This window comes from Rana temporaria, chromosome 3, assembly GCF_905171775.1.
Source record: "Rana temporaria chromosome 3, aRanTem1.1, whole genome shotgun sequence".
Taxonomy (NCBI): domain Eukaryota; kingdom Metazoa; phylum Chordata; class Amphibia; order Anura; family Ranidae; genus Rana; species Rana temporaria.
Window position 1 is genome coordinate 290,719,831 of NC_053491.1, and position 27,575 is coordinate 290,747,405.

The 27,575-nt window shown below is 42.4% G+C and overlaps 1 protein-coding gene across 2 annotated transcripts in view; it reads left to right on the forward strand.

The window, feature by feature from the left end:
• The first annotated feature begins 6,822 nt into the window (after window positions 1-6,822).
• GABRG2 (gamma-aminobutyric acid type A receptor subunit gamma2) overlaps window positions 6,823-27,575 on the forward strand; it is a 375,570-nt gene continuing 354,817 nt past the window's right edge. The window contains exon 1 of one of the 2 annotated variants that reach the window (XM_040344731.1): window positions 6,823-7,167. In XM_040344731.1, coding sequence (XP_040200665.1) covers window positions 7,049-7,167 — 119 coding nt within the window. In that variant the 5' untranslated portion in view covers window positions 6,823-7,048. The remainder of the gene's footprint in view (window positions 7,168-27,575) is intronic. The other variant, XM_040344732.1, reaches the window with a different exon arrangement.

The window sequence follows — 27,575 nt, forward strand, 5'->3', positions numbered from 1 at the left end:
TTGGGAGATATTTCTTTTTACCCTGTTTAAATCCGGTCTGTATAAGGTTGAAAGACAACTAAATAATTTTTTATTTATATTCATTATTCATTATTTTTTAATTATATTTATTCATTTTTGGTGTATTTAAGATGATTTTGTATGAATAATCATTTAGAGTGATCATGATTGAATTTTATGGAGTAAAGTTTTTTCTGGCACTTATTTTTGAATCTGCACGTCCGGAGGGATGCGAGATCTGTATTTTATTTAAGATGTATTTCAACAGCGGAATACTCTTGAAGTCATAGTATTTTGGCCATTCTATATTTCTGTGCATTTCTCTATTTCTCTTGTTTAAATATGATGAATGTAATGTATTTACCTACGGTGTTATATTTATTTTTTATTAATGACACACGGCACCGAGGCTGTATCTGCAATTAGTTTCAGCTCACCAATCATTGTGTTTCTCTGACTACATATACCATCATGCTTTGTGACCAGGCACGCCCCCCTGATGACGTTAACATAACGAAACGTACGTCGGAGGCAGCCTGGTCACGTGACGTACCCCCCGTGCTTTGGACTGTTGAAGGGATCGTTTGGCGTTACATGTGAGCGGCGGCTCTCATCCCCCAGCGTATCCGACTAAAAGAACCGCTTCGAGCGGTGACAGGTCCGCAGCCTCAGTGCCGGGTGGGCACCCCCTAATGTAAGGAGCCATTTGGCAGATTTTTATGTCTATTTTAAATATTTTAAATAAAACGGTATCACGCTATTTGGCTATCTGGCCTCTCTTCTTTTACATATAATCCCGTGTGAGGTTCCTGGATTTGCAAAGTGGTCTGTCCATATCTTCAAGTGTTGCAGGCACAATCCTGCATAAGCTTAGTTGACCATCTTTTTCACTAAAGGGGTCAACGAGCTCTGGTAAGAGCATACCTTATCTAAAACACCTTGGGTGGAATTGATAATCATACTGCAGCGGTGGTGGCATTTCTTCTTTCACAGAACTATCATTACAATTGGACTTTGTTCACTATTTTTTATATATTTGTTTGATCATATTTGAATCCACTCGCGTGGTTTCAAGTGCAGGTTGACTGCAACTGTTGGGACTTTTTCATATATTTTTTGTGTTATTTATGTTGCAATTTTATTGCTAGATAGATACTTTGTTACGGCACTTTACCTAATGTGTATGGGCCTAGCGCCCTCTATTTATATTCTATCTTGTCCACATACCACTTGTGTTATTGAGGAGCAGCTTATTATTTATTTATTTACACTCTTAATATTTGTATATATTTATATATATATTTAACTGTCTTTTATTAGTTAGGCGCGTAATTTCACTTTACACATGTTTTAAAGCAAGACCAGGAAACAGTTGTTCGTTGGAAAACGGTCTGGCCGACGATTGTTTGCTGGAATTCTGTACGTTACTGCCTACACACGAACGAACATGTCCGCTGAAACTGGTCCGCGGACCAGTTTCAGCAGACATGTTTGGTCGTGAGTACGAGGCCTTACAGAACTACTTTCTCAGGCAGTGGAATAGAACGTCAATACTCCAAACCATTCACATCCCGAACTGGGTAAAGCAATTAGTATGGTGGTGGACACACCCATCCAACCTCAGGGAGTCCATTCCAATAGTTCCCCCAAGTCCAGAAGTAGTAACATCGGACGCCAGCCAGGGGGGATGGGGTCCACACTATCTAGACCAAGTAGCCCAAGGACAGTGGCACTTTCGGGCTCAGGGCATAGTGTCAAATATTTTAGAGCTCAGAGCAGCCTTTCAGGCTCTCCTGGCCGTTGCGCCTCTTCTAGAGGGGAAGAGTGTCCTGATCAGGATGGACAACAAGTAGCGGTGTCATGTATCCATATACAGGGGGGCATCAGGCGTCGCACGCTTCAAGAGGAAGTTTGCCCATATTGGAAAGGGCACAAGTGCACCTGTTAGATCTATGGGCAGTGTACGTCCCGGCAACACAGAATTCGTTGGCCAACTACCTAAGCCGAGAGACACTTTCAAACAACGAATGGTCCCTGAACCAACAGGTATTCTCCATTCTTACGAAAACTTGTGGAATACCAGAAGTCAACCTAGCGGCCACGCCAAAGAACTCCAAGTGTCAGAGGTTCCTGTCCAGAGCCCACTTTCCATCAGCCGAAGGGACAAACTGCCTAGCTCTTCCATGGAGCTTCGAGCTGGGGTACATTTTTCTTCCAACTTCTCGGATTACAAGATTCCTGTCCCGACTTCGGAGGTCCTCAGCCACGGTTATTGTACTAATACCGTTCCGACCGAGGAGGCCATGGTTTACGACCCTGCTACAATAGGTACGCGGCCTCCAATACATCTTCCAGTAACCTGAGATCTCATACATCAGAGGCAATTCTTCCATCCAGCCCAGAGAAGCTGCATTTGCCAGCTTGGAAATTGAGAGGGCTAGGTTAGGGGAACTAGGATACTCTCAGGAGGTAATATCAACCTTATTACAAGCTCTAAGGAGCTCCACTGATGTCACCTATACTAGGATCTGGGAGAGGTTCGTGTCGTCACAGCAAAGAGATTGGAATCCCATCTCAAATTCTTGAATTTCTTCAGTCAGGGCTTAACAAGGGCCCGGGCCCGGGTACCCTGAAGGTGCAAGTATCCGCCCTTTCAGCCATGACGGGTACTAGATGGGCTCTTCATCATCCGGTCACTCTGTTCCTCAGGGCCTGCGTAAGATCAGACCACCTAGGAGGCCAGCCTTTCCAACAGGGGATCTCTGTGTAGTACTCGAGGCCCTGTCCAATCCACCCTTTTCTCCATTCAACTTAGTCTCACCGTGGAACCTAGCTCTGAAGATGGCTTCCCGTATTGCGATCACCTCAGCTAAGAGGACGTCGGAGATACAAGCACTTATGGCTACGGAACCCCTATTTAGTGTTCTCCCCTGACAGAGTGGTTCTGAAGCCCTCAGACCATTTTTATCCAAGGGTAACTTCCTCCTTTAATTATAACCAGGACATCGTCCTTCCATCTTTTACTAATGAGAGGGGCGAGTCCCATGCCTAGGATGTCAAACCTACCATCTCCAGTTACTTCACAGCTACATCTCAGGAAGACGGATTATGTCTTAATTATCCCACACGGGAGCAGACGAGGTCAGCCAGCTACCTCCCGTACCATTACCTCTTGGTTGTTAGTGCTATCGCGGAGACCTATTCCATCCAGCAACTTACGACTCCTAAAGAGCATTAGGGCTCATTCGACAGGGGCAGTGGCCACTTCTTGGGCAGCATATTGCGGGATTTCACCGGAAACCATAGGCAGAGCAGCAACTTGGTCTTCCCAACACATCTTAATTTCTCACTACAGAGTGGATTCTGCTCTCCTGGCTACCGTCGACTTTGGCAGATCTGTTCTTAGAGCCAATTCCTCAGCGCTATAGAGAATAAATATTACTGTTTTCTTGCACCCTCCCGACTGGCGAGTTATTTCCCAGTGTGTGCTGCCATGAATGCATCAGGAAAACGGAAAATTGTATACTCACCTTTCCGTAATTTTCCTTTCCTGACGCATCTTCATGGCAGCACACAGATGCCCGCCCTATTGTTTTATGATGATATATACAGAGAATGGTGCGGGGCGTCTCCCCTTCAAATTTATAGCTAACCAATCCTGTCAGGTTGTGGGGGCGGAGTCACAACCCAGTGTGTGCTGCCATGAAGATGCGTCAGGAAAGGAAAATTACGGAAAGGTGAGTATACAATTTTCCGTTTTATAGCTGCTCTAAAACCATTTTTGACATAAAGGGACACTTTTGGTTGCTATGGACAATCTACAGTTTGCAGGCAGAAAGAAAGGTTTTTATTATATAAAAGTACATGTAGGACACTGGGCAGACCACTAGGGACAGGGGGGGGGTGTGTATTTTTTACATACAGTACTGTAATCTATAAGTTTACAGTATACTGTATGTATTGTGTTTGTTTACATTTTTGAATTTGGCGGCATCGCTAGATCCAGGGACAAGGTAAGTAAACACAGTCTGTGGATCCAGCGAGGCAAGCCCGAGTCTGACTCGGGGTTACCGATCGCAGCACAGAAATCTAACCCCGAGTCAGACTCGGGAACACCGCCAGGAGGGTTAATAAGTGAAAATCAATAAAGTCCAAAAGGTTTGAAGATCCAATCAGGCACTTCCTAGGATTCTTCACCAAGTGAAATTGAGCACACCAAACTAATGAGTGATCCCTCCACCAGTGAAAGATGGGTACTCTCACCTCAGCAATAGACCCCTGTGTTACCAGATGGTCAGATAGGCAGGTATGTCAACAAAGCAGGCCAAGGAACAAGATGGTAATTCAATTTCTCATATGTCAGCCATGCACATGGATCCGGACATGAAAAAAATAAATCACAAATCTAAGAGCTTCCAGGTCCGCCCTGCTGAGGAAGTTGTAACAATGCAACGCGTCCGGGGGATAGGAGCCTGACATTTTATGTTGCTCGCTGCCGTTTGAAGAGCCTAACTATCCGATCGTGTGATTCGATGCCCTGGTTACATTTTAAATGCCTGATGTTCTTTGGCTAAATGTGAGTAGCCTGTGCTCTTTTATACAGTATTAAATTATCCTTGTCCAGCGGAAGCTCTTAGATTTGTGATTTCTTTTTTTCATGTTCGGATCCATATGTATGGCTGATATATGAGAAATTGAATTACCATCTTGCTCCTTGGCCTGCTTTGTTGACATACCTGCCTATCTGACCATCTGGTAACACAGGGTTCTATTGCTGAGGTGAGAGCACCCATCTTTCACTGGTGGAGGGATCACTCATTAGTTTGGTGTGCTCAATTTCACTTGGTGAAGAATCCTAGGAAGTGCCTGATTGGATCTTCAATCCTTTTGGACTTTATTGATTTTCACTTATTAATTAATTTTGGTTTTGCTCTGCACTGTTTTCTTATATACTGTACTATTTTGGATTTTGTGAATGTCCTTTGGTGTCCAGCTAGCATACCAGTGAATTTAAACTAGACGTTTTTTCACATTTATCTAACACATTTATTATTAACATAATAATATTTTACACTATTTTATGGTCTTTTATTTTTTTGCGCTGATTGCATCCCTGTTTTTCTAACATAGTAAATGGCTGCTGTGATTGGCCCTTTACCCCGATCTCTAATCAGCCGAGTCCCAGGGACTCAGCGATTACAGAGCGCACCGCCTACGTGCTGCAGGGGGCACGTGAGCACAGGAGGACGTCCATGGATGTCTTTCCATGGGCACTGATTGGCAGTACTGATGGGCACTGATAGATGGCATTGATTAGCAGCACTGGCGGGCACTGATTAGCAGCACTGGTGTGCACTGAGGGGACCAACGTCCCTGTAACAGAAGCTGGTTAATGGCTTTCTTCTTTTTTCCTCATGTTGACAGCGGCTTTATCTCCAAAACGTCCTCCGTCAGAAGGTACATTTTGGAGCATTCTAAGCGCCCATGTGATTGCACCGACCAATCAAATGCTGCATAGTCTGTCCTGTCAGCGGTGAAGAAGTATAAAGAATCCTGATTCAATGAGGGAGCAATAGGAGGGCTCGGACCACGAGATCACGGCACTGCCAGTCAGGGGGGGGGGTTGAGGAGGGGGTCCTATGTAAGTTAACCTTACAGATTTTTTTGTAATGGTGAACTTACAATTTAGGCCCCTTTCACACCTGCGGTCCGTATGTCCGCTTTTTCATCCATCCGTTTACGAATGAAAAAGGGATATACATTAATCCCTATGAGATAGTGGGTGTCAGCGGGTTGAACATCTGCTGACACCCAATCTCATCGGTGTCCGCAAACCTCAGATTCTACAGATGGAGGAAAATCCTATTTTTCCATCCGTCTGCAGAGCGGATCGCGTCAGTCTGTGTTCATCCTATCCCCCCATAGGGGAGAGCGGAGATCTGACAGGGGCGGTCCCTGCACAGTGTGCCGGCACTGCACTGTCATCTTCCGGTCCAGCGGGGATCAACGGAGCGATTCGCCGCTGAGCAAGTGAAAACACATGGGATCCGTACATGTGAAAGGGGCCTTAAGCGTTCACAAAAAACCTGGAAGATGATTGGTTTCCAGGCAGAGCTGCACCAGATTTTTCACTCTCCAGTTTTAGTAAATTCTCCCCTATGTGTCCATGCATACCATAGATGTTTACAGAAAATTAAAGGCAGTAAAAATAAAAACACCAACATCGCATTCAGGTAAGGAGCTTTTGAGCATAAAAGCGATTATTCCTTTGAAGGAAATAAACACCCAAGCGCACTTAAAGGCATTTGCGGAAATGCATTTTTGAAGCTGCTTCTCTTCTGCCAGGAGATAAAGCTCCAGTGTGTATGAAACCTTAGAGAAGTGCAGCTCCTCGTTGCCTTCGTCATTCTGCAGTGGCACTTGGAGTAAATCCTTGCAATGCACTATTGTGGTTTCCACATGTTTGGGTATGTGAGGAGGAGCCGAGCAATATACATTACCAGTCACAAATTTTAAGAATTCAGCTGGAGATAAAGAAATGTGCTGCTCCCAGTCCTGACATGCTCGTATACAGAAAGGTTAAGAATCATGTGAGAAGCCATCACGCATGTGTTAATCTTTAGTGCTGCAGCAGCGTGCAGAAATTCCACTTTGACCTCGTAGTTAATCTGCATTCAGTCTGAGACACTCTCTCCCTGACAGCTTTGCTGTGTATGTATGTGTATATGTGTGTGTGTCCGTGTGTGTGTGTGTGTGTGTGTGCGCACGGCTCCTCTCTCTCTCCCCTTTGGCTCCTCTCCCCCCCATCCCCCCCTTCTCTCTACACAAGTGGTGCGGGTGCATGAGCTGCGGAGCGCTGCTGGGGGGCCGGGGGGGAAATCTGCTGACACAAGACGGGCTAAAGCGGATCTCATTTCTGAAATTTTAATTCTCCCAGCCTGGCGGAATGTATCATTGCAGTCAATGTACCTGGTAGGGGGTGTGCGGGGGGGGCACGACGGGACTATTCCATTCGCAACAAAGAGACGAGATTGAGGGGGGGGAGAGAATGGCAGAGATGTGTTCACCAAAGAAGCCAAATGTTCCAAACAATGCGATCTTCGGGCTAAGCTTTTTTCATCACAAAATGATCGTGTGGATATTCCTGCTGCAATCTGTCATCCAATGGTAAGAGCGATCTGTTATCTTTAATTACTGTATCCATGCTACTAGATCTGATCAGGGCTATCTGCACAGCTATGTGTGTAATATATATATATATATATATATATATATATATATATATATATATATATATATATATATATATATATATATATATATATATATATGACACATCATCTGATCTTGGACGTGCAATTAAAATATATATATATATATATATATATATATATATATATATATATATATATACACACATATAATTTATGTTTAATTGCTCGCCCAAGATCAGATGATGAATTAATCTCCTGTGTCATGGTAAGGCACCTTTAATGGACGTTCACCTTATAAATAAATAATTAAAGGTAAGGCACACGTACACACATCTGCAAATGGAAAGATCTTGGTGCCTTGATTTTGTCCAGTGTGTTTTTATTTTCTATTTTTTTGTACAACATGGCTGTGCAGAGAGATGTCATTGTAAATTGTGCACTTTGATTTTTTGCATCCAGGCAGAGATGATGATGATGATGGTGGTGGTGGGGGAAGTAAGGATGAGTGTCCCTAGTCTATGACACAAAGCATAGGAACGTTTCAGCACAATGGACAGCTCCTCAGCACAATGGACAGCTCCTGGTGCTTACCTTAGCTAGATAAGGGGGGACTGCGTTGGTCCAAGCAGCTCATTAAACACTATGGAAATGCTCAATGTTGCTTGTTTAACAGATGTTTGATTAGGCAGAGAGCTATAAAGCGCTTTGCTGTTTATTCCTTTAAATCTGTCATATATATATATATATATATATATATATATATATATATATATATATATATATATATATATATATATATATATATATATATATATATACATGCACACACACACCTTTTTCCTCTGGCTAGCTGCAGTGGCTATGAATTCTGCTGAAGCAGTGAACACTATAGGTAGGCAAGATGTGTGGCTTCATTATGTTGTCAGGTCATTAATATGCTGATCTGGCATGCTGTTTTTTTTTTTTTTTTAATTCCCTTCCTCTTAATGTGTTCATTAACGCTGCCATGCACATTCCTTTCAATTTAAAATAGCCTACGCTGTAGAAGTAGTCTGTTGGGTCACATCATCGTGTTGTAGAGAAGAGGACCAAGCTGCCATGTTGAAATGCTCTATTATGGAAATTATAACACCATTTTCAATGGCTATCCAGTGGTGATGTTGTTATGTCTGTGAACAGGGTTCTGGTCACCATTATCTCCGGCCATGCAGGACAGATAATGAAAAGTCATGGCCAATCAGCCCTGTACTAGGAAATGCTGCTGTAATGCTTTTGTTTTTTTTTCCTTCAACCTGAACAAGTACTTGCTTCATTAACACTGTTTTTGTGTTTTGTTATTTTTTTACATTTTTTTATATTATATATATATTTAGCACTCTTTAAATCTACTGTATGGAGGTTGTAGCACATACTTTGTTCTAATCTAGACAGCATATTTGTCAAGCTTTGAATACAGCCTACAAGAATGGGGTATTAATGCATTTATATTTTGTGGAATTTCAAATTAAGGCATGCCTACTCTTCACAACCTACAATCTGAACTCATTCAGCAATCAGCCTGGGATCAGCCTGTATAAACATAGTAAAGTGCACTGTTGTTTTTTTTTTTCTGATAAATTACATATATTAATGCAGGTTATGTAGTATGTGTACTTTATTAGCATGCACGAAAGACAGATGTATTGTTTATAGACAGTTGAGGTCCTTAATAATATAAGGAATGTTTAAATGGCAATAGGACCAACCAGCTATTTGTAATGGCTTACTTTAAGTAATATCTATCTATCTATCTATCTATCTATCTATCTATCTATCTATCTATCTATCTATCTATCTATCTATCTATCTATCTATCCATCTATCTATCTATATACAGGGATTTTTTTCAGGGGGAACTTGGGGGAACTCAGTTCCACCACCTTTGGCTCAGACCCTTTGGAGCCTGCTCACTACAATCACTTGTAAACACAGAAGTCTGGTTTCTGTGTTTACAAGTGACAGCTCTGCACTCTGAGTGTAACCCCCCTAAACTCTGCACTCTGTATGTAATGCAATCCTGGTATTTAATGCCCCTTTAATACCCTTCTACTGTTTGTGAAATCTGAACGGGGTCATGGTTGAGTTCCTGCACCTACTTTCTGAGAAAAAAAGCTCTGTCTATATATATATATATATATATATATATATATATATATATATATATATATATATATATATATATATATAGATCTATATCTAGATATAGACATATATCTAGATATAGATATAGATATACTTATATTGAACAATTCCTTTTGCTCATGATTGCAGCTATTGTACAGTAGATTGTCATATCACTGATGGTTCACAGGGAAAACTGCATGCACAGCCAAAACTTTTCTTTGTAGTTTTGTATAGAGTAGGGAATGCTTGGATGTTTGGATTAATCTTATGTTTCAGTGCAGTATGTGTCCCTGCTAATTAGAATACATCTCTCAGTTTGTCTTAAAGACCATTATCGCCGAGACAGAAAATGGGAAAAAAATCCCAACATTTGTCACAAGAACAAGAGGTAAAATAAAACCTTCCAGTAGTGACACTTGTTAAAGTGACAACTTTGTATAAAAGGTTATTTGTATTACTTTGAAGAGAGTTCCTCCTACTTCCTGTTGCATCTCCAAGATAGTAAGTGAAGGCAAATTTCCCCAACAGAACACAGACAGCAAAAAATAACTTGGCAGGAGTTTCAACCCTTTCCTATTTTATCCAAAACAAAACAAAAAATAAATAAAGTTGTATCTATACATACATTTTAAAGTGGAATTCCAGGCTAGAACAAAGCAAGCTTAAAACTACTCCCACCCCCCTTATAACACCTATGCAATCTACCTTGTAGAAGGAAGATGCATATACTTATGTAATCTTGGAGCTCTCTGGTTTAGTCACATGATCGGCATCTAGGGAGAGGAGGGACAGCATGGATGTCCCATAGTAAGCCTATGGGTAATGCCAGCACCCAAGCATTATATCTGTTGTCAGTGCTCTCTACTCTTTACTGAAGCCGGTCCCTGGGGAAATCACGTGACTGGACTGGAGCGCCTTGAGAATAGGTAAGTACATGCGTCTTCCTTCTACAGGGTAGTTAGTATTGCTGTTATCAGGGGTGTGTGTGGGAGCAGTTTTAAGCTTAGTTAGATCTATCCTGAAATTCCACTTTAACCTTCAGTGCAGATTGATAGGATCTTTCAGATTAGGCTGCAAAAATGAATGAGCTGATTCATATCACTGATAATCCTAGGGAGGGAGGTAGATGATAACTTCACCGTATCAGAATATGTTCTCCTGTGCTATAGCTTAGCAGAGAACACCAAAAGTTTTCATTTGGAAAGGGCAAGAAATACATACCACCATGAAGGTTTCCTACTGTAGCCTGTAGCCTGCTGTGCACCACCTCCCTGAACTTCCTGGTTGGGAGAGTGCAGTCAAAGCTCCACAGAAAGTGCCCTAATTGCCCTCACTACTTTCTGTCCATGTCCTATAATTCTATGCACCACCATACATGCATAGTTCATCTAGTCCTCTCTGGTTGTCTGTACATGTCATTGCAGACAGCCTTATAACATAGGCTTTTGTTCACTCCATAGGAACCCACAAGAGAGGAGAGTAGAGGAAACATGGGGCAATAATCTTCAGACCTGCTAAATAAGGCCTTTTTCACAAGAGCGTACTATCACATACACCCATGTGAGGGCCATGTTTACCTGCACAGGGATGCACAGGTGTTCCGTGCATTCCTGTGCAGGTAATCCCATTCATGTCAATTGGCTGCACAAATACAGGTGCTGCTCCATATTTGACATCTATGTAAGTACATGTCACTGAGAACACCCTGTCTTAGTTTGGAATCAGGCATCTGCACCTACACAGATGTCAAATTGGGAGCAGCAACTGTGTCCGTGCAGCTGCGGCATCCCAATTGACATGGGTGGGACTGCCTGCACAGAAATGCACAAATCCCTATGCATCCCTATGCAGGTAAACACAACCCTTGCACAGGTATATAATGTAGTACACTTGTGTGAACGAGGAAGAAAGCAAAGCTTTTAGGCCGGGTTCACACTGTCGCTGCATGCGGCACACAGCAGGGGTCCGGTGAACCAGCACGTGCTGGTTCACTGGTTCAGGTCCGATTTAAGCCTGAATTTTGTGATAGCATATGGAGGTTTCAGTTGCTGATATTTGTACTCTGAGGCCTTGTACACACGACCGAGAAACTTGACGGGCGAAACACATCATTTTGATCGTCGAGTTCCTTGTGAAGCCGTCGAGAAACTCGACAAGCCAATTTTCTCCATTCCCGTCAAGGATATAGAGAAATAGCTCCATGGTGAAGTACTGTATGTAAGGATGGTTTATTAAGGAAATAATTGCACTTACAATTCAGTTGATATAAACAGGCTTGTTATGGATCCCAGCGCATGCAGCGCGTACTGGCAATCGAATCCTGGTGGCTGTGTTCAGTGTGTATAGCTCTCCGTACGAGCGATGACAAGGTACGCTTTAGGCCACTCCTACGTACGTTTCGTCGTTGCAGAAAGTGTAATATTTGCAAAATAAATTCTTTCCGCGGACGTAAGCTTCTGTCTTTCCAGTCTACTCAGACTAAAAGGACATACAATATAGACTCATTTATCACTTGCACCAGTGATCATGTAGTCTATCTTGTACAATGCCCCTGTTCTAAACAATATATAGGACGTACAAAACGGGCATTACATGTCAGATTGGAAGAACATGTTGGCAATGTAGGGCGAGGGTTTTCTAAACACAATCTGTCTAAGCATTATGCTAAATACCATAATAAACAGATTGCAGGAACTTTATTTCTTCCTATTGAAAAACTGAATGCTCCCTGGAGGGGTACAAACAAAGTACGCTCTATATCCAAATCTGAAACTCAATGGATTTTTAATATGAAAAGTTTTGTCCCTTTTGGGTTGAACGTAGAGTGGGACATAAATTGTTTCCTCAGCAATACATAGTTTCCCAATTTTTTAATCGTATTTTTACAAAAAAATATATTTTTTCAAATTTTTTAAATATTTTTTTATATATTTTAATATGTGAGATATATATAAATGTTTTAATCTATTTTATTTAATTAAAGATATTATTATAGATTTTATATTGTTATATTAAGATATCCAGGCTTTTTTTGTATCAATGGACCATCATTTGTCCATCTAACTTATACCATTTCATACTATGTCCCATTCGTTTCCCGATGCTGTGTTTCAGTGTGTGGTAAGACTCTTCTTCTTTTTCTCCACAAGATGGCAGTCATCTGCATCTTGATTTGATTCTCCATCAGTTTTTCCTTAGTGTGTATACAGCCATTTCCGTTTGCCCTTAGTGCTCGCCCACAATCAAAATGGCGGCCGGACACTATATAATGCTTTAGCGATGACCGGCGCGCTATTGGTCCATCCCCGACGACATCTTACGACGAAACGTACGTAGGAGTGGCCTAAAGCGTACCTTGTCATCGCTCGTACGGAGAGCTATACACACTGAACACAGCCACCAGGATTCGATTGCCAGTACGCGCTGCATGCGCTGGGATCCATAACAAGCCTGTTTATATCAACTGAATTGTAAGTGCAATTATTTCCTTAATAAACCATCCTTACATACAGTACTTCACCATGGAGCTATTTCTCGTTTTTTTCTCTTTGAACATATGAGCGCATCCTTATTTTATCTGGAGTTTTGGAGCAGTAGACGATTCAATCTGTGTAACCTGCTGTCATATAGTCCACTTGAGAGGACTTTAAAAGATCTCTGGGCTCTATCTGACCGCAATCACGGTCAGTGAATCTGGTAAGCAGATTGGAATACCATCACACGGGTGTTTTCTCTTGGTGGAAGATTAAGAATTTCGTTTGCTTTTACCATTGGACTCTCTTTTTCACTGATTTATTTTTGCTATTTTTTATCAATTACATTTCATTATTGGTTGGTGGAGGATCAGCATATTCACCTTTCACTTTTGGACATTTGTTTGAATTTTTTCATCACATCATTAATTTGTTTTGTTCATCAAGTCACTGAGTATTTTTCATAATTTATTTGGTTTATTCATAACTTATTTCATTCACATCAGCGCTGTACCTTCCTTTTTTTGTTGTACGTTTTTTGCTTTGGGTATTTAGAGCAATAGGTACCAGCTGCTTTTGTCACTTACCACTATTTTTATTTTTCATCAAGTATTAGCGCAGTGTTTTCCTCTGGTTTTTCCTTAGGATTTTTTACAAAGGATATAGAGAACATGCTTTCTTTTTGGCTCGTCGAGTTTCTCGACAGTTTCCTCGACGAAAATGTACACATGACCGGTTTTCTCGTGTGTACGAGGCCAGAGTCTGAGGTAATCGTGCCAGGGAAAGATCTGAGAGGAAAACAGGGAAAGTGACCTGAGGTGTGCCGGGGTCACGTGGTCAGTCTGCCTAAAAGGGGGCATACCCAAGTCGAAGTAAAAGAAGAAATAGCAAGAAAAAAGGGGATGGGTGGGTGGGACACAAGAAAACCATCGCCCTGAAGGAGAAAGGAGGGCGGGTTTAAATACCTCCCGACTCCTCCTACAAATACAGGCTGACCTGCAGTCAGCCTTCCACTTAATTTTAAGAATTCTAGTTTCCTAGCCATCATACTAATAACTGACTTCAATACTTGCTTAGGCTGGCCATAGGTGAGTGGAAAAATACAGACAGGGAGGCTTTAAACAGAAGTCAACCCATATACATGGTCCTGCTGAACCGGCCGAATTTCAATCCATGTTTGGCCAGCTTAAGTCAGACCTGAAAAAAGTATGCATATCATGAGGCCTGACTTAAAGGCATTGTTACCAAAAAACTGCCTATGCAGAGAAGGGATGCTTGTAGCTAAAAAACAAACTGTACAGCTTTGACAAAAGTTAAGTCATGCCCTTGCTATAGGCTTAGGCCATTTACCTACTTCTTAAAGTGGTTGTATACCCCACTTTTTTACTTTTACCTACAGGTAATCCTATAATAAGGCTTACCTGTAGGTATAAAGAATATCTCCTAAACCTGTACGGTTTAGGAGATATTCCCCCCGCAATGCGCCGCTGATTGCAGCGGCGCATGCGCAGCGGGGCATCTTCGGCTAAAGGACCGGCAGCCGCCGGACCTTTCCGAATTGAAGTCTCCTGCGCCCATGTGCGGGAGTGACGTCATCGCCGCTCCAGCCAATCACAGCGCTGGAGTGGCGATACCCGGAAGACACACCGGAGCAAGATGACATCTCGCTCGGCGTGGACCAGGTAAGTTCTCTTCACCTCGTTTTAAGGTAAGTATTTCATAATGAGCTAGTATGCGTTGCATACTAGCTCATTATGGCTTTTCCTTTACAGGTGTAAAAAAAAACAAAAAAAAAACAGGGTATACAACCGCTTTAAGCCTGACTGGAAAATTTCCTTAACATTACTAAGGATTTTGCTTAGAGAAGTCTTATGTTACTACTCACTTTCACCATCGCAGGAGTAATCTCTTTCTCTGATTCAAACCCCCTCAAATGCGCTTTCTTTCCCCATAATAGCCCTGTACTTAGCATTTGAGAGCTCACTCCTGGGATGGTGAAGATGAGCAGAAATACAAGGCTTCCCTCAGCTATGTCCTTTGCAATTTACTAAGAGATTTCCAATCAGGCTTCATGGAGGAACATACGTAAATGGCCTAAACCTATAGCAAAGGCATTATTTAACTTTTGTCAAAGCTGCACAGCTTGTGTTTATCTAGAGATGTCCCTTATCTGCAGTTTTTTGGTAAAGGTCAACTAAGCCTTTCAAGCAGAGTTAAACTCATCAATGTAATTGTTTACCAAAACAGATCATTGTCACAGGTGCCAGTATGCCAGGGTTTGACAAATTTGCTTGGAATCTAGGAGCCAGCTAAAAAAGTTAGGAGCCAGAAACGCACACCGTCCCACCGAGGTTGTGCGCAGAAGCGAACGCATACGTGAGTAGCGCCCGCATATAAAAGCGGTGGTCAAACCACACATGTCAGGTATTGTCGTGATTGGTAGAGCGAGAGAAACATTTCTAGCCCTAGACCTCCTCTGTAACTCAAAACATGCATCATGTAGAATTTTTTAAATGTTGCCTATGGAGATTTTAAAGGGTAAAAATTTGTTGCCATTCCACTAGCGGACTCATTTTTTTTTTTACCCAATTTTGAAGCGTGACATGTTGGGTATCAATTTACTCAGCGTAACATTGTCTTTCACAATATAAAAAAAATGGGCTAACTTTACTGTTGTCTTATTTTTAAGTAAAAAAAGTGTATTTTTCCCAAAAAAGTGCGCTTGTAAGACCTCTGCGCAAATATGGTGAGACAGGAAGTATTGCAACGACTGCCATTTTATTCTCTATATAATGTTTGGTGGTTCTAATTAGAGGTAAGGAGATGGCAGTGAAAACACAGGGGAAGCTACATTAGCATTGCTGGTTGTCTTGTCATACCAACGGCCACCACAAGATGGCGCCAGATCACAGAAGTAAGCATAGGCTTTCAGAAGCCGCAAAGCCGTGGCCTCAATTACCGGCCAGCGTGGCCCGAAGTGATCGCGCGGCGGGGAAGGTGGGAGACACAGGATGGGGTATCCCGTGTCTCCGTGCGCCCCCACCTCCGCCGCCGCGCGATCATGTCGTGCCGGCCGGTAATTTAGGCCGCGGCTTTGCGGCCTTCTACAGGCCTATGCTTCCTTCCCCAGGCGCCAGGTCGCTAATTCTATTGCGACCTGGCGCCCGGATTTTGTCAAACCCTGCAGTATGCTTATGTTAGCCTCAACCTAACTGGACAGCAACCTAATGGCTGATGTCATAGTTGATCACTTGTACAGAACCATGGAAAACGCAACTCAAACAAAGGCCCTATGGTCTTCAGATTTTCCAAGCAGCTGTTATTGTGTTACATAGCTATTTCCTGACCACACACTGTACATTTACTGTGACAGTGCAGGCCGAGTGAGAAAGGGAGGGTAGCTATGCTCCTTCCTACAGTAGGACTATGGAGAACAAAAAAGCCACCCTCAAACAGGAAGTTGGAAATGTGGAGTTTACATACTTGAATAGAATATATTTTTAAACCATAGTAATAAGGGGATAAAATAAAATTATATTTTTTTAAAAAATCCAGTTGATCTGCAGATGAATGAAACAGAGTAGATAAAAAAAGTAACAATGTTGTTTTGTATCCATCTATTTCAGGTTTAAAAGGTGTTGATAAACATTGAGGGACATGTTCCCATCAGAATGTGGTGCAGGAAACCTACGTTCTGTGCATGTTTCCCACACATCGTGTTAGTGTTAACCTAATGACACCCCACCCCAATTACAGGTTGCAAGTGCATTGCGCTTGTCTGCACTGGATCGCATGGTATAGTAGTGCCTTTTTATTTGGTTGCTGTGTATTTTATAAAGTGGTGCATGCACTACTTTTGGTGCGGTCTAGTTTGATTTAAACCCATTCAATTGAATGGGCTGAAATCACACTGCACCTGACTAGCGACTGAATTGCACAGAAATGCACAGCGCATTCCTGTATGATTCATGATATGAACAAGCCCTGAGTCAGACAGTTTTTTTTTTGTTTTTTTACTGCAGCAGCATCTGGTTTAATTTTAGATAATGCCAGCAATTGTGGAGGGGAGGGATGCAGCAGTAGGGCAGAAGGGCTGTACATACTTCACAAGCCCTGTGCCTTTTGAAGAATCTTTTTTAGGCATGTGTCACATACCCTGTGTCCTAAACTGGCTAAGGCCTGTGTTAAGATGCATTTCTGCAACACGTAGCAATACACCTGTGCTTTGTGTGATGCATTATGGGAGCAATTCATTGTTAATGGCACCCCAACACATTGTACAGTAGAACACACTGCACTGAAAAATACCACAATGCACACAATTGTACCACAATTGTAGAGAGCTGCATTTCAAAATTAGGTTCCGATATTTTTTCATCCTTTGCAGTTTGTTGGAAGTGCATTCATTATGAATGGGCTTCCTTAATGCAATGCATATTAGCTCATGCAACATTGCATATTGACACATGTGCATTTGTGAGCTGCAACAGAACACTTAAAGGGTTAGTTCACTTTTACAAAAAATAAAATAAAAAATGCATATGCAAGTAAGGGGTGCTTGTAGATAAACATACTGTGCAACTCTGTCCAAAGTTAAGAGCTCCCTCTTGTGATGAGGGTGCACAGTAATGACTGGTAGTGGCTTAGCAACATTCTAGCAACAAGTCCAGATGGATTGATGCCATCTCTGGTATTTTTTTAGTCAGTAATTTAGTAAATGGCCTACACCTGTAGCAAGGGCACTGTCCAACTTGAATCAAATTTTTTTTCCTTACCTGCATAGGCAATTTTTGGTAGTAAACTAACCCTTTAGGTGTCAATGTGCCCTGTGAGTGATATTGAGCTTCTTCTCACAGTTATAATAAAGCATATTTCCAGATTGTAAAGGTAGTTTTCATAATGTGCTCAGGATTATCATATATTATGTGAAGCTTTTTCTCACGCATTTGCAGTACTTGCTTTTAGATTGTATATGATACCCTCAATCGTAAGAAAAGTCTGTTCAGAATTTGCTCAGCTACATCTATTTAATTTAATGTGAAAAAAAATAAAAAACAATGTACTAAGTACTGTAAAGCATACAGCCAATCACAGGTTCGTCACCTTGACCAGACTGTTAAAAGCTGAATTACCATCATTTCACAAATGGTATTAATTAGTTCTCTATGTCTTAAGCCCTGTACACACGGTAGGACATCCAACAAAATTTCCCTTGGATTTTTGTCCTAATTGATTTGTCCTGCCACACCCATAGCATACACACAGTCAGACTTTTCTGCAAACTTTTCTAAAAGTTTCCTAACATCACATGTTTTTTTTTCGCTATTTTCTGCTCTTTACCGTCACCCTTTGGTTAACTTCTGCTATTGTTTGTTGCTTTTAACATTGGTTTTGAGCATTTGTATTTGCACTTTGTCCAAAAGTTGGTTGGATTGCTGTACACACGGTCACACAAAGCACCATCGGACTTTTGTTGCCGAAAAGTTGGTCCGTTCGCAGACCCAACTTTTTGTTGGATGAAACCAGAAAAAGTTGGTCTGATGGAGCGTACACACGGTCGGACAAATTTGAAAAGTTGCAGATTTTGAAGTTGGTTGGCCAAAAGTCCTACCGTGTGTACAGGGCTTTAGAAACATAAATGTTTTCAATGTTTAGTTAAGCCCCATACACACTATCAGTTTTTCTGATGGTTTTCTCTTCAGGTTTACCAAAACCATCTAATATGAGGTCAAACCTTAAGCGTTTCAATTTGAATGCAACCAGGCAGGTCCTTGTACTACATGGTTTTGGTAAACCTGAATAGAAAACCAGAAGGAAAACTGATAGTGTGTATGGGGCTTTAGATGTGCAAATATGCTGATTCACCTATTTTGCGCCATATAAAACATTCTATAAATGTATTTGGCTTTAGAATCTGTTAAAAACTGCACATTAAAAATAGTTTTTCTTGTGGAGGAGCATTAAAAGTGCCATTATAGTAATGTTGAACTTCATTATGTCGTTTTACCACCCCAAGGGTGTTTGATAGCACTTTTATTCTCTATATCTTTAATATTTCTGGCCCTAAATCACATTAGATTTGGGTTATTGATTTGTAATTTTCTTGCTCTCCTTATTATCATAGGACTCCCTTAAACATTTAGAAATAAAATAGATAGGGTAACATAATTTAAATCCCTAAAGTTTTAATAATAAATCATGTAATGATTTTAAAGTGCTGCTTTATTCAAAAAGTGAAAATTGTCTGCGTTATAGGCAATATTTTGTAAGGCACTGCACTGACTAATCTACCCTTGAACTCCTCATGAGAAGCCGCAGTGCACTGCCTCATATGTGATATTGCCTAGACTCTAAGGCATGGGTGCTAAACCTGCGGCCCTCTAGCTGTTGTGGAACTACAAGTCCCATCATGCCTCTGCCTTTGAGAGTCATGCTTGTAACTGTCAGCCATGCAATGCCTCATGGGACTTGTAGTTCTCAAACAGCTGGAGAGCCACAGGTTGAGCATGCCTGCTCTACGGTGTATGCAATATGAGATACCCAAGGCATACCTCACCCATTCCAGCTTCTGATTACTGCTATGCTCAAATGGTTTGTAGTTTTTTCCAGAGCAATGCAGTGACAGCAGGCAATGTCACACTTAATGTTCCTCTGAGGGCATGCTGCAGAAGAATCTGTACCTGAGGACTCACAGTGCAATTATCTCCTTGCTCCTACTTTATTTATTCTGTGGACCTGTGACCCTTCCATCTTTCCTGCAGGCTACTGATGCCTTCACATTCTGTGCTGTTGCTGTCTGTTGATCTGTGCCACCTCTACCTCTGTTGCTACCAATTGATCCCCCCACTAGTCAAAAGTTCATTAGACCATCATTGGCCATTGGGGTAGGTGTGACACTAGAAAGCAAAATCTTACTGATCTACCAAGATGGACATGGAGACACAGAGTGGAATGCAGCATGGCAAATTAGACCTGGGAATAAAAATAGCTGTAAACAATAAATACTGGTAACTAATCCTTGGCCCTAGGCTAGGTTTCATTTTTTTGCAATTTCTAGTTAGTTTCTAGTTAGTATATGACTTATTTAACCACTTGCTTACTGGGCACATATACCCCCGTCCTGCTCAGGCGAAATTTCAGCTTTCAGCACTGTCACGCTTTGAATGACAATTGCGCATTTGTGAGACGCTGTACCCAAACAAAATTGACGTCCTTTTTTTCCCACAAATAGAGCTTTCTTTTGGAGGTATTTGATCATCTCTGCGGTTTTAATTTTTTGCGCTATAAACAAAAAAAGAGTGACAATTTTGAAAAAAAACACAATATTTTGTACTTTTTGCTATAATAAATATCCATTTAAAAAAAAAAAATGCTATTTTTTTCTCAGTTTAGGTCGATATGTATTCTTATACATATTTTTGGTGGTAAAAATTGCAATAAGCATATATTGATTGGTTTGCACAAAAGTTATTGCGTCTACAAAATAGGGGATAGATTTATAGCATTTTTATTATTATTATTTTTTTTTTACTAGTAATGGCGGCGATCTGTGATTTTTATCGGTACTGCGACATTATGGCAGACACATCGGACACTTTTGACACATTTTTGGGACAATTGGCACTTATTCAGCGATCGGTGCTAAAAAAATGCACTGATTACTGTAAAAATGTCACTGACAGGGAAGGGGTTAACACTAGGGGGCGATCAAAGGGGTTAACTGTGTTCCCTAGGTGTGTTTCTAACTGTGGGGAGAGGGGACTGACCTAGAGTAAATGACAGATTGTGGTTCCTAGCTATTAGGCTATTAGAAACTCACGATATGTCTCTCTTCACAGAACAGAACAGGGATTTGTGTGTTTACACACACGTCCCTGTTCTGCCTGTCATGCCCACGATCGCTTACGGGCCAGCACTCATCACGGGATCTTGCTGACCTGCCGCTGTATAATGACGGCGGCTGGTCGGCAAGTGGTTAAGAAAAAAATAAGGTAATTTTGAAATTGATGGCAGCAAAGCCTCTCCAAAAAGTTGGGACAGGGCAACAAAAAGCTGAAAAAGTAAGTGACACTAGCAAGGAAGGGATGGAAGAACATTTTGCAACTAATAAGGTTAACTGGGAACAGCTCAGTAACATGATTACTTATAAAATACATGTTAAATAGTCAGTTTCCAAGAAGTAAAGATGGGTAGAGGTTCACCAATCTGTGAAAAGCTTTGTCTAAAAATTGTTGAACAATTTCAGAATCTTTACATTCTTTTTAGAAACCGGCAGTGCTGTGCCCTTCAGACTAAAGAGGAGAGTGGCCTTCTGGCTAGTTATCAGTGCTTAGTTCAAAAGCCTGCATCTCCTGATAGTATGGGGGTGTATTAGTGCATATGGAATGGGCAGCTTGCACAACTGTAAATATGCCATCAATGTTGAAAGATATAACCAGGTTTTAAAGGGGTTGTAAAGGTAAAACTTACCTCATCCTTCGAAAGTCATTCTCCTCGAGTCGAAGCCCGGCCCTTGATTGGCTGCAGTGGATGGATTGAAAGCGGGGGCGCGGCGGGGGCGCGCCGGGGGCTATGGCCGCCGCTGTATCACGAGAGCGTGCCCGCAACAGCTACACACCATGCTTGCTCGCTCGCATGTCTGTGTGTAGTTGTTGTGGGGAGGAAGCGCGACAGCCACCAAGACCCCAGAAGACCAGGATCGGGGCCACTGTGTGCAAAACGAACTGCACAGTGGAGGTAAGTATAACATGTTTGTTATTTAAAAAAAAATTTGTTTGCAAACTCATTTAACCACTTAAGACCCGGACCAATATGCAGGTAAAGGACTTAGCCAGTTTTTGCGATTCGGCACTGCGTCGCTTTAACTGACAATTGCACGGTCATGCAACGTGGCTCCCAAACAAAATTGGCGTCCTTTTTTCCCACAAATAGAGCTTTCTTTTGGTGGTATTTGATCACCTCTGGGGGTTTTTTTTGCGTTATAAACAAAAATAGATCGACAATTTTGAAAAAAAATGCAATATTTTTTACTTTTTGATATAATAAATATCCCCAAAAAAGATATAAAAGAAAACTTTTTTTTCCTCAGTTTAGGCCGATACGTTTTCTTCTACCTATTTTTTGGTAAATGGGCAATAAACGTTTATTAATTGGTTTGTGCAAAATTTATAGCGTTTACAATATAGGGGATAGTTTTATGGCATTTTTTTAAATATTTTTTTTTTTTTTACTACTAATGGCGGCGATCAGCGATTTTTTTTGTGACTACGACATTATGGCGGACACATCGAACAATTTTGACACATTTTTGGGACCATTGTTATTTTCACAATGAAAAGTGCTATAAAAATGCACTGATAACTGTGAAAATGACAATTGCAGTTTAGGAGTTAACCACTAGGGGCGCTGAAGGGGTTAAGTGTGACCTCATATGTGTTTCTATCTGTAGGGGGGGCGGGGCTGAACGTGTGACATCAGTGATCGTCTTTCCCTATATCAGGGAACAGATGCTTACTGACATTGCCACAATGAAGAACGGGGAAGGTGCGTTTACACACACCTCTCCCCGTTCTTCAGCTCCTAAGTCGGCGATCGGGTCCGCAGGTCCCGCGGGCGCGGTAACGGAGCTTCAGACCGGGCCGCGAGCGCACCGCCGGCAGCGCGCTCACGACCCCACAGCTTGGGCTCTTGAAGAGGACTACAGGTACACGCCTGTGCCCAGCCGTGCCATTCTGCTGACGTATATTGGCGTGAAGGGGTCCTTAAGTGGTTAAAGCAGCATATGCTCTTATTGTATTTTTCAGGGAAGGCCTTGCATATTTCAGCAGGACAAGGCTCAACTGCATCTATGAAAACAGCGTGGCTTGGGGGGCGCATGCGCGGCGCGAGACGGGACGGATGCAGAGAGAGTGAGCTCCGTCTGCCCGACTGAACCAGGCATAGATCCCGGGGCTATCTAACGGCGAAAATCGCCCAAAAACTCTCCATCACCCCCGCGGAACATCGTGAATGCCCTCTGGCAACAAGAGGCGAAATCGCCGCTCTCCACACCACTTTACCAGCTTCTTGCTGGAACAGGAGAGGAAGATGTCCCAAGATGGCGCCAGCCCACACGCGGCCTCCTCCAGCTCCTCTCAGGCTCTTGCCCTGCCTTCACCATACAGTGAGTACTCCCAGCCACTATCTAAGGCTGATCTGGATGCCAGCTTAACGGCTATATATGAGAAATTAGTGGGCAAAATTGAGCAGGAGATACACAAATCCACCAGCACCCTCTCACAGGAGATTGCTAATTTAGGAGGCCGCACTGACATACTGGAAACCAAACATGACGAACTAGCTCTCGCACACAATGATCTGAGGAAGGATTATGAACTTCTAGCAGACAGTTTCTCTTTCATGCAGGCACATATGGAGGATTTGGACAATAGAAATCGACGCAATAATATAAGAGTGCGTGGAGTCCCTGAATCGATCACTGATCTTACCCAGGCTATTAACACACTATTCCACAATTTAGTACCAGACAAACCAATATCTGCATTTGCCTGCGACAGGTTGCACAGAGCTTTACGCCCTAAACCGACTCCTGACAAGCCTCCTAGAGATATAATAATGTGCCTTAAAGATTATCTCACTAAGGAGGACATTATGAGGGCCTCCAGGAACACCCCAAATATTAATTTAGACGGAGTCAAACTACAAATCTACCCAGACATCTCCCCTGCAACTCTGGATCGCAGACGCAGGATGAAGGAGGTCACCAGTGTCCTCCAATCCGCCAGAATAAAATACAGATGGGGTTTTCCATTCAAATTGTCCATAATGCACAACGGTTCCACGTACACGGTGTACAATGTAATTGAAGGAAAAGACCTACTGATCAAACTAGGTCTCTTAGACCAGGAACCCCAACAGCGCTTTCCTGCGACCCCAAGATCATCTCCCATCTGGTCGACCCCGTCTTCAAGACGCAACCACAGAGATCAGAGGAGATGGATGCAGCACCCTATTCACGACCAGGCTGCATAGTCTGCTCCAACTGTCCCAGTCCTGTTCTATTCTAGAAGCTCTGCTGGACTTTCGTCCTTCCATGCCTACACCTTGGCCGTGACTGCACAAGAAAACCCCTCTCTCCTCCCCTCCCCTGTTTTTTTTTTTTTTTTTCCTCTTTTTTTTTTACTTTTACAGATATTTCTTCGTCGTGAGGAAACGTCCTGAATTACTACCTTGGGGACTTCCTCCTGCTGACCAGACCTTGGTAATGATCAACATAACAAGTCTGCCTAGTGACTGAGAACTGTGTATACATATCAGCTGGGAGTCTACTCTACACCTTTTTGGCTCACTCTGGACTACGATGTGAGTCACTCTACTTTTCAGGTCCGATCCCTTTGCCAGCAATGGTTTCCTCATCCCTTCTCCCATGGATCCCCTCCTCACTGACTTCCTACCCAACCTAGCTGGTGTCCCTCCTACATCCCCTCAGTGCTACTGGGGCACCTTCCGCATCAGATTCCCAATGGGGCACTTCCCTTACCCTACCACCACTCCCTGCCCCCCCCCTGATGTCCCCTCCAGAGTCCTCTAGCACACCGTTTGTAAACACGGCCGGGTGCTCCCTTCCTTCCCCTCACCCCTGTTTTTCACTGATGTTGCCCTTATGGGCCTTATATCATACATTATTGTTCCTGGTGTTCCATGATATAATACTGTGCTAATTGTTAATGCTCATATATATATTCGGCTGAAACTAGTACTTACCTATTGTTGTCAGTATATTTACTCTCACCCTATTCGCCTGGTTCTTCCGCCGTTGTTGGATTGTCCCCCGATGCGCCTGTGTGGTTTGCGGTCTGGCCCAAGACATGGGTTTGTCCGCTGGCCTCGCTGGTGGATTTTGGACATATTTTCCACTGGTCTTTTTTTGATAGTACTAGGGGTCCCCCCTTCCCTTAGTCCCCTTCACTGGCACTTTTTAGCAGCCAGCTTAATTGCCTTTTTGGCATTCCTTTGTATAAGAGAAATTTCAGGAAGACTTTATTTTTTGTTGTTATTTTTTTTCTATTTCAGTGCAACGTTCTTCTCATTGAACATACCGATACATACTATGTTTAATATCTCTGTATACTGCTCTCCCACCAACAATTACTTGTATAGATTGCTCTTTTACTATCTGAAGATTATAAATGTATATATTCTGGGTTGTGTTCACGTCCCCGTCCCCGTCCCCCCCCAAGTCCATGATATCATCACTATACGCCTACAACCCCCCCCCCCCCTCCAACTTAATGGGTCTCAAAATATTCTCTCATAACGTCCAGGGCTTTAATTCCCCTAATAAGCGCAAAAAGGCCTTTAGGCATTACAAAAGGTTGGGCGCTGATATTATTTTAATGCAAGAAACCCACTTCGCTACTGCTAACCACCCCCAATACTTCGATAAAACTTTTAATCAGCTTCATTACACCACATTCTCTAACAAATCACGTGGAGTTGCAATCTTTATAAAGAATACTGTTATTTTTGAAATACACTCTGTTTTTAAGGACATAGAGAGCCGATTCATTATTTTAAAGGGCAGTATTAATCGTCGCAATATAACCATTGCTTCCTTATACGCCCCCAATGAAGCCCAAACCTCTTTTTTCACAATTTTTTTTTACAAACTTGACCTCTTCACCTCCCCCCACATGATCATTGGTGGGGACTTTAATCTTGCGGCACACCCCACCCTTGACAGAAACAGAACATCCCCTTCCTCAAAAGCCTTTACTAAAACTATAAACAAAATTCTAAACAAATCCCAATTGATAGACACCTGGAGAGCCCACAACATTGGCATCAGAGGCTATACACATTACTCTTTCCCCCACGACTGCTTTGCCAGATTAGATTATGTATTCTGCACCCCCATCCTTTTGGCCAATTCCTCCAAAGCGTCTATTCACCCCTGCCCTTGGTCTGACCACAACATTGAAGCCTTTGAGACATCCCATATTGGACTTGCTCCAACCACATTCAACTGGCGTCTTAATGACTCCCTCCTTTCTGACCCAACTACCTACCAACAGATTAGAACCCACATCGAAAATTATTTTCAAGAAAATATCCCGGGAAATGCTCTCCCATCTTCCACTTGGGCTGCTCACAAAGCGGTCCTGAGAGGCCACATTATCAGTATAGAGGCGGCAAAACATAGATCCAAACTCACGCACATAAAATGTCTCACCAGAGAATTGAACGATCTATATAATAAGATTAACTCCTCTCCCTCCAAATCTTTGACGGATCTTATTTACTCTAAGCGTCAGACCCTTAATACTCTCCTCTCCGAGGACACAGAAAAATCACTCAGATTCTCCAAGGCGAAATTTTTGCTTCATGGTAACTCTGCATCTGCAATGTTTGCTCGCAAACTAAATTATGATGCCAAACCCCCTCACGTTTTTAAATTGAGAGACCCAAGGGGAAACATGGTTACCCACCCTCAAGATGTTCTACAGATCTTCACTACCTTTTACAAAAACCTTCTCTCTGGCCCCCAATCTCACCCAAAAGTTTCGGCCATGGACTGGCTGAATTCTTTACATCTCCCTAAACTAAACGAGGCCCAATCCTCCTCACTAAATGACCCATGCTCAGATACTGAAATTGCAGACTTAATAAAATCCATTAAAACTTCAACGGCCCCCGGCCCAGATGGTTTTTCAGCCACATATTATAAAAAATACTCCGCCTTACTTGTACCTAGTCTTACTCGACTCTTTAACTATGTCCTTCAGGGAGGCTACTTTCCAGAGGAGATGTTGCTAGCAAACTTATCCCTAATTCCCAAACCCCAAAAAGACCATTCCCTCCCCCAGAATTATCGCCCGATCTCAGTTCTAAACAATGATCTCAAACTATTCGGTAGACTTCTTGCTAACAGACTCTCCTCAGTAATCACCTCGCTCATCCACGTTGACCAACCGGGTTTCATCCCAGGACGACAAATCGTCGACAACATTAGATTAGTCACTAACGTTATACAAGACGCCAACCTTCGGTCCCACCCTTTATGCCTTCTCAGTCTTGACATCCACAAGGCCTTTGATAGCGTTAACTGGTCCTACCTTAACCACCTTCTCCCTAAATTCGGCATTTCACAAAAATTCATCCATGGCTTTAACGCTCTATACCACTTCCCCAAAACCAGAATCAAAATCCCTGGCAGTAGTTCTGACTTCTTCCCCCTTAGCAGAGGTACCAGACAGGGTTGCCCCCTATCCCCCCTCCTCTTTGCCCTAGCCATAGAGCCTCTTGCTCACGCTATCAGGTCAAATCCAGATATCCAAGGTTACCTTAAAAACTCCCACCAATATAAACTTAGTCTATATGCAGACGATGCCCTTGTGTTCTTAACAAACCCACACACCTCTATCCCGAACCTCCTCTCCGTTCTCCACAAATTTCACAAACTTTCTGGCCTATCCATTAGCACCAACAAGTGCTCCATTCTCCCTATCAATTGCCCCCCCAATCTTACGAACCTATTGAAACAAAACTTCAATTTCATATGGTCCCCCACTTCATTTAAATACCTTGGGGTCAACATCACATCCTCTCACAATCAACTCTACAAATCCAACTATCTCCCCTTGTTTTCAAAGATCAGCGCTTTACTCAAAGTTTGGTCCTCTTATCATATTTCCTATCTAGGTAGAATATGTGCCTTTAGGATGAC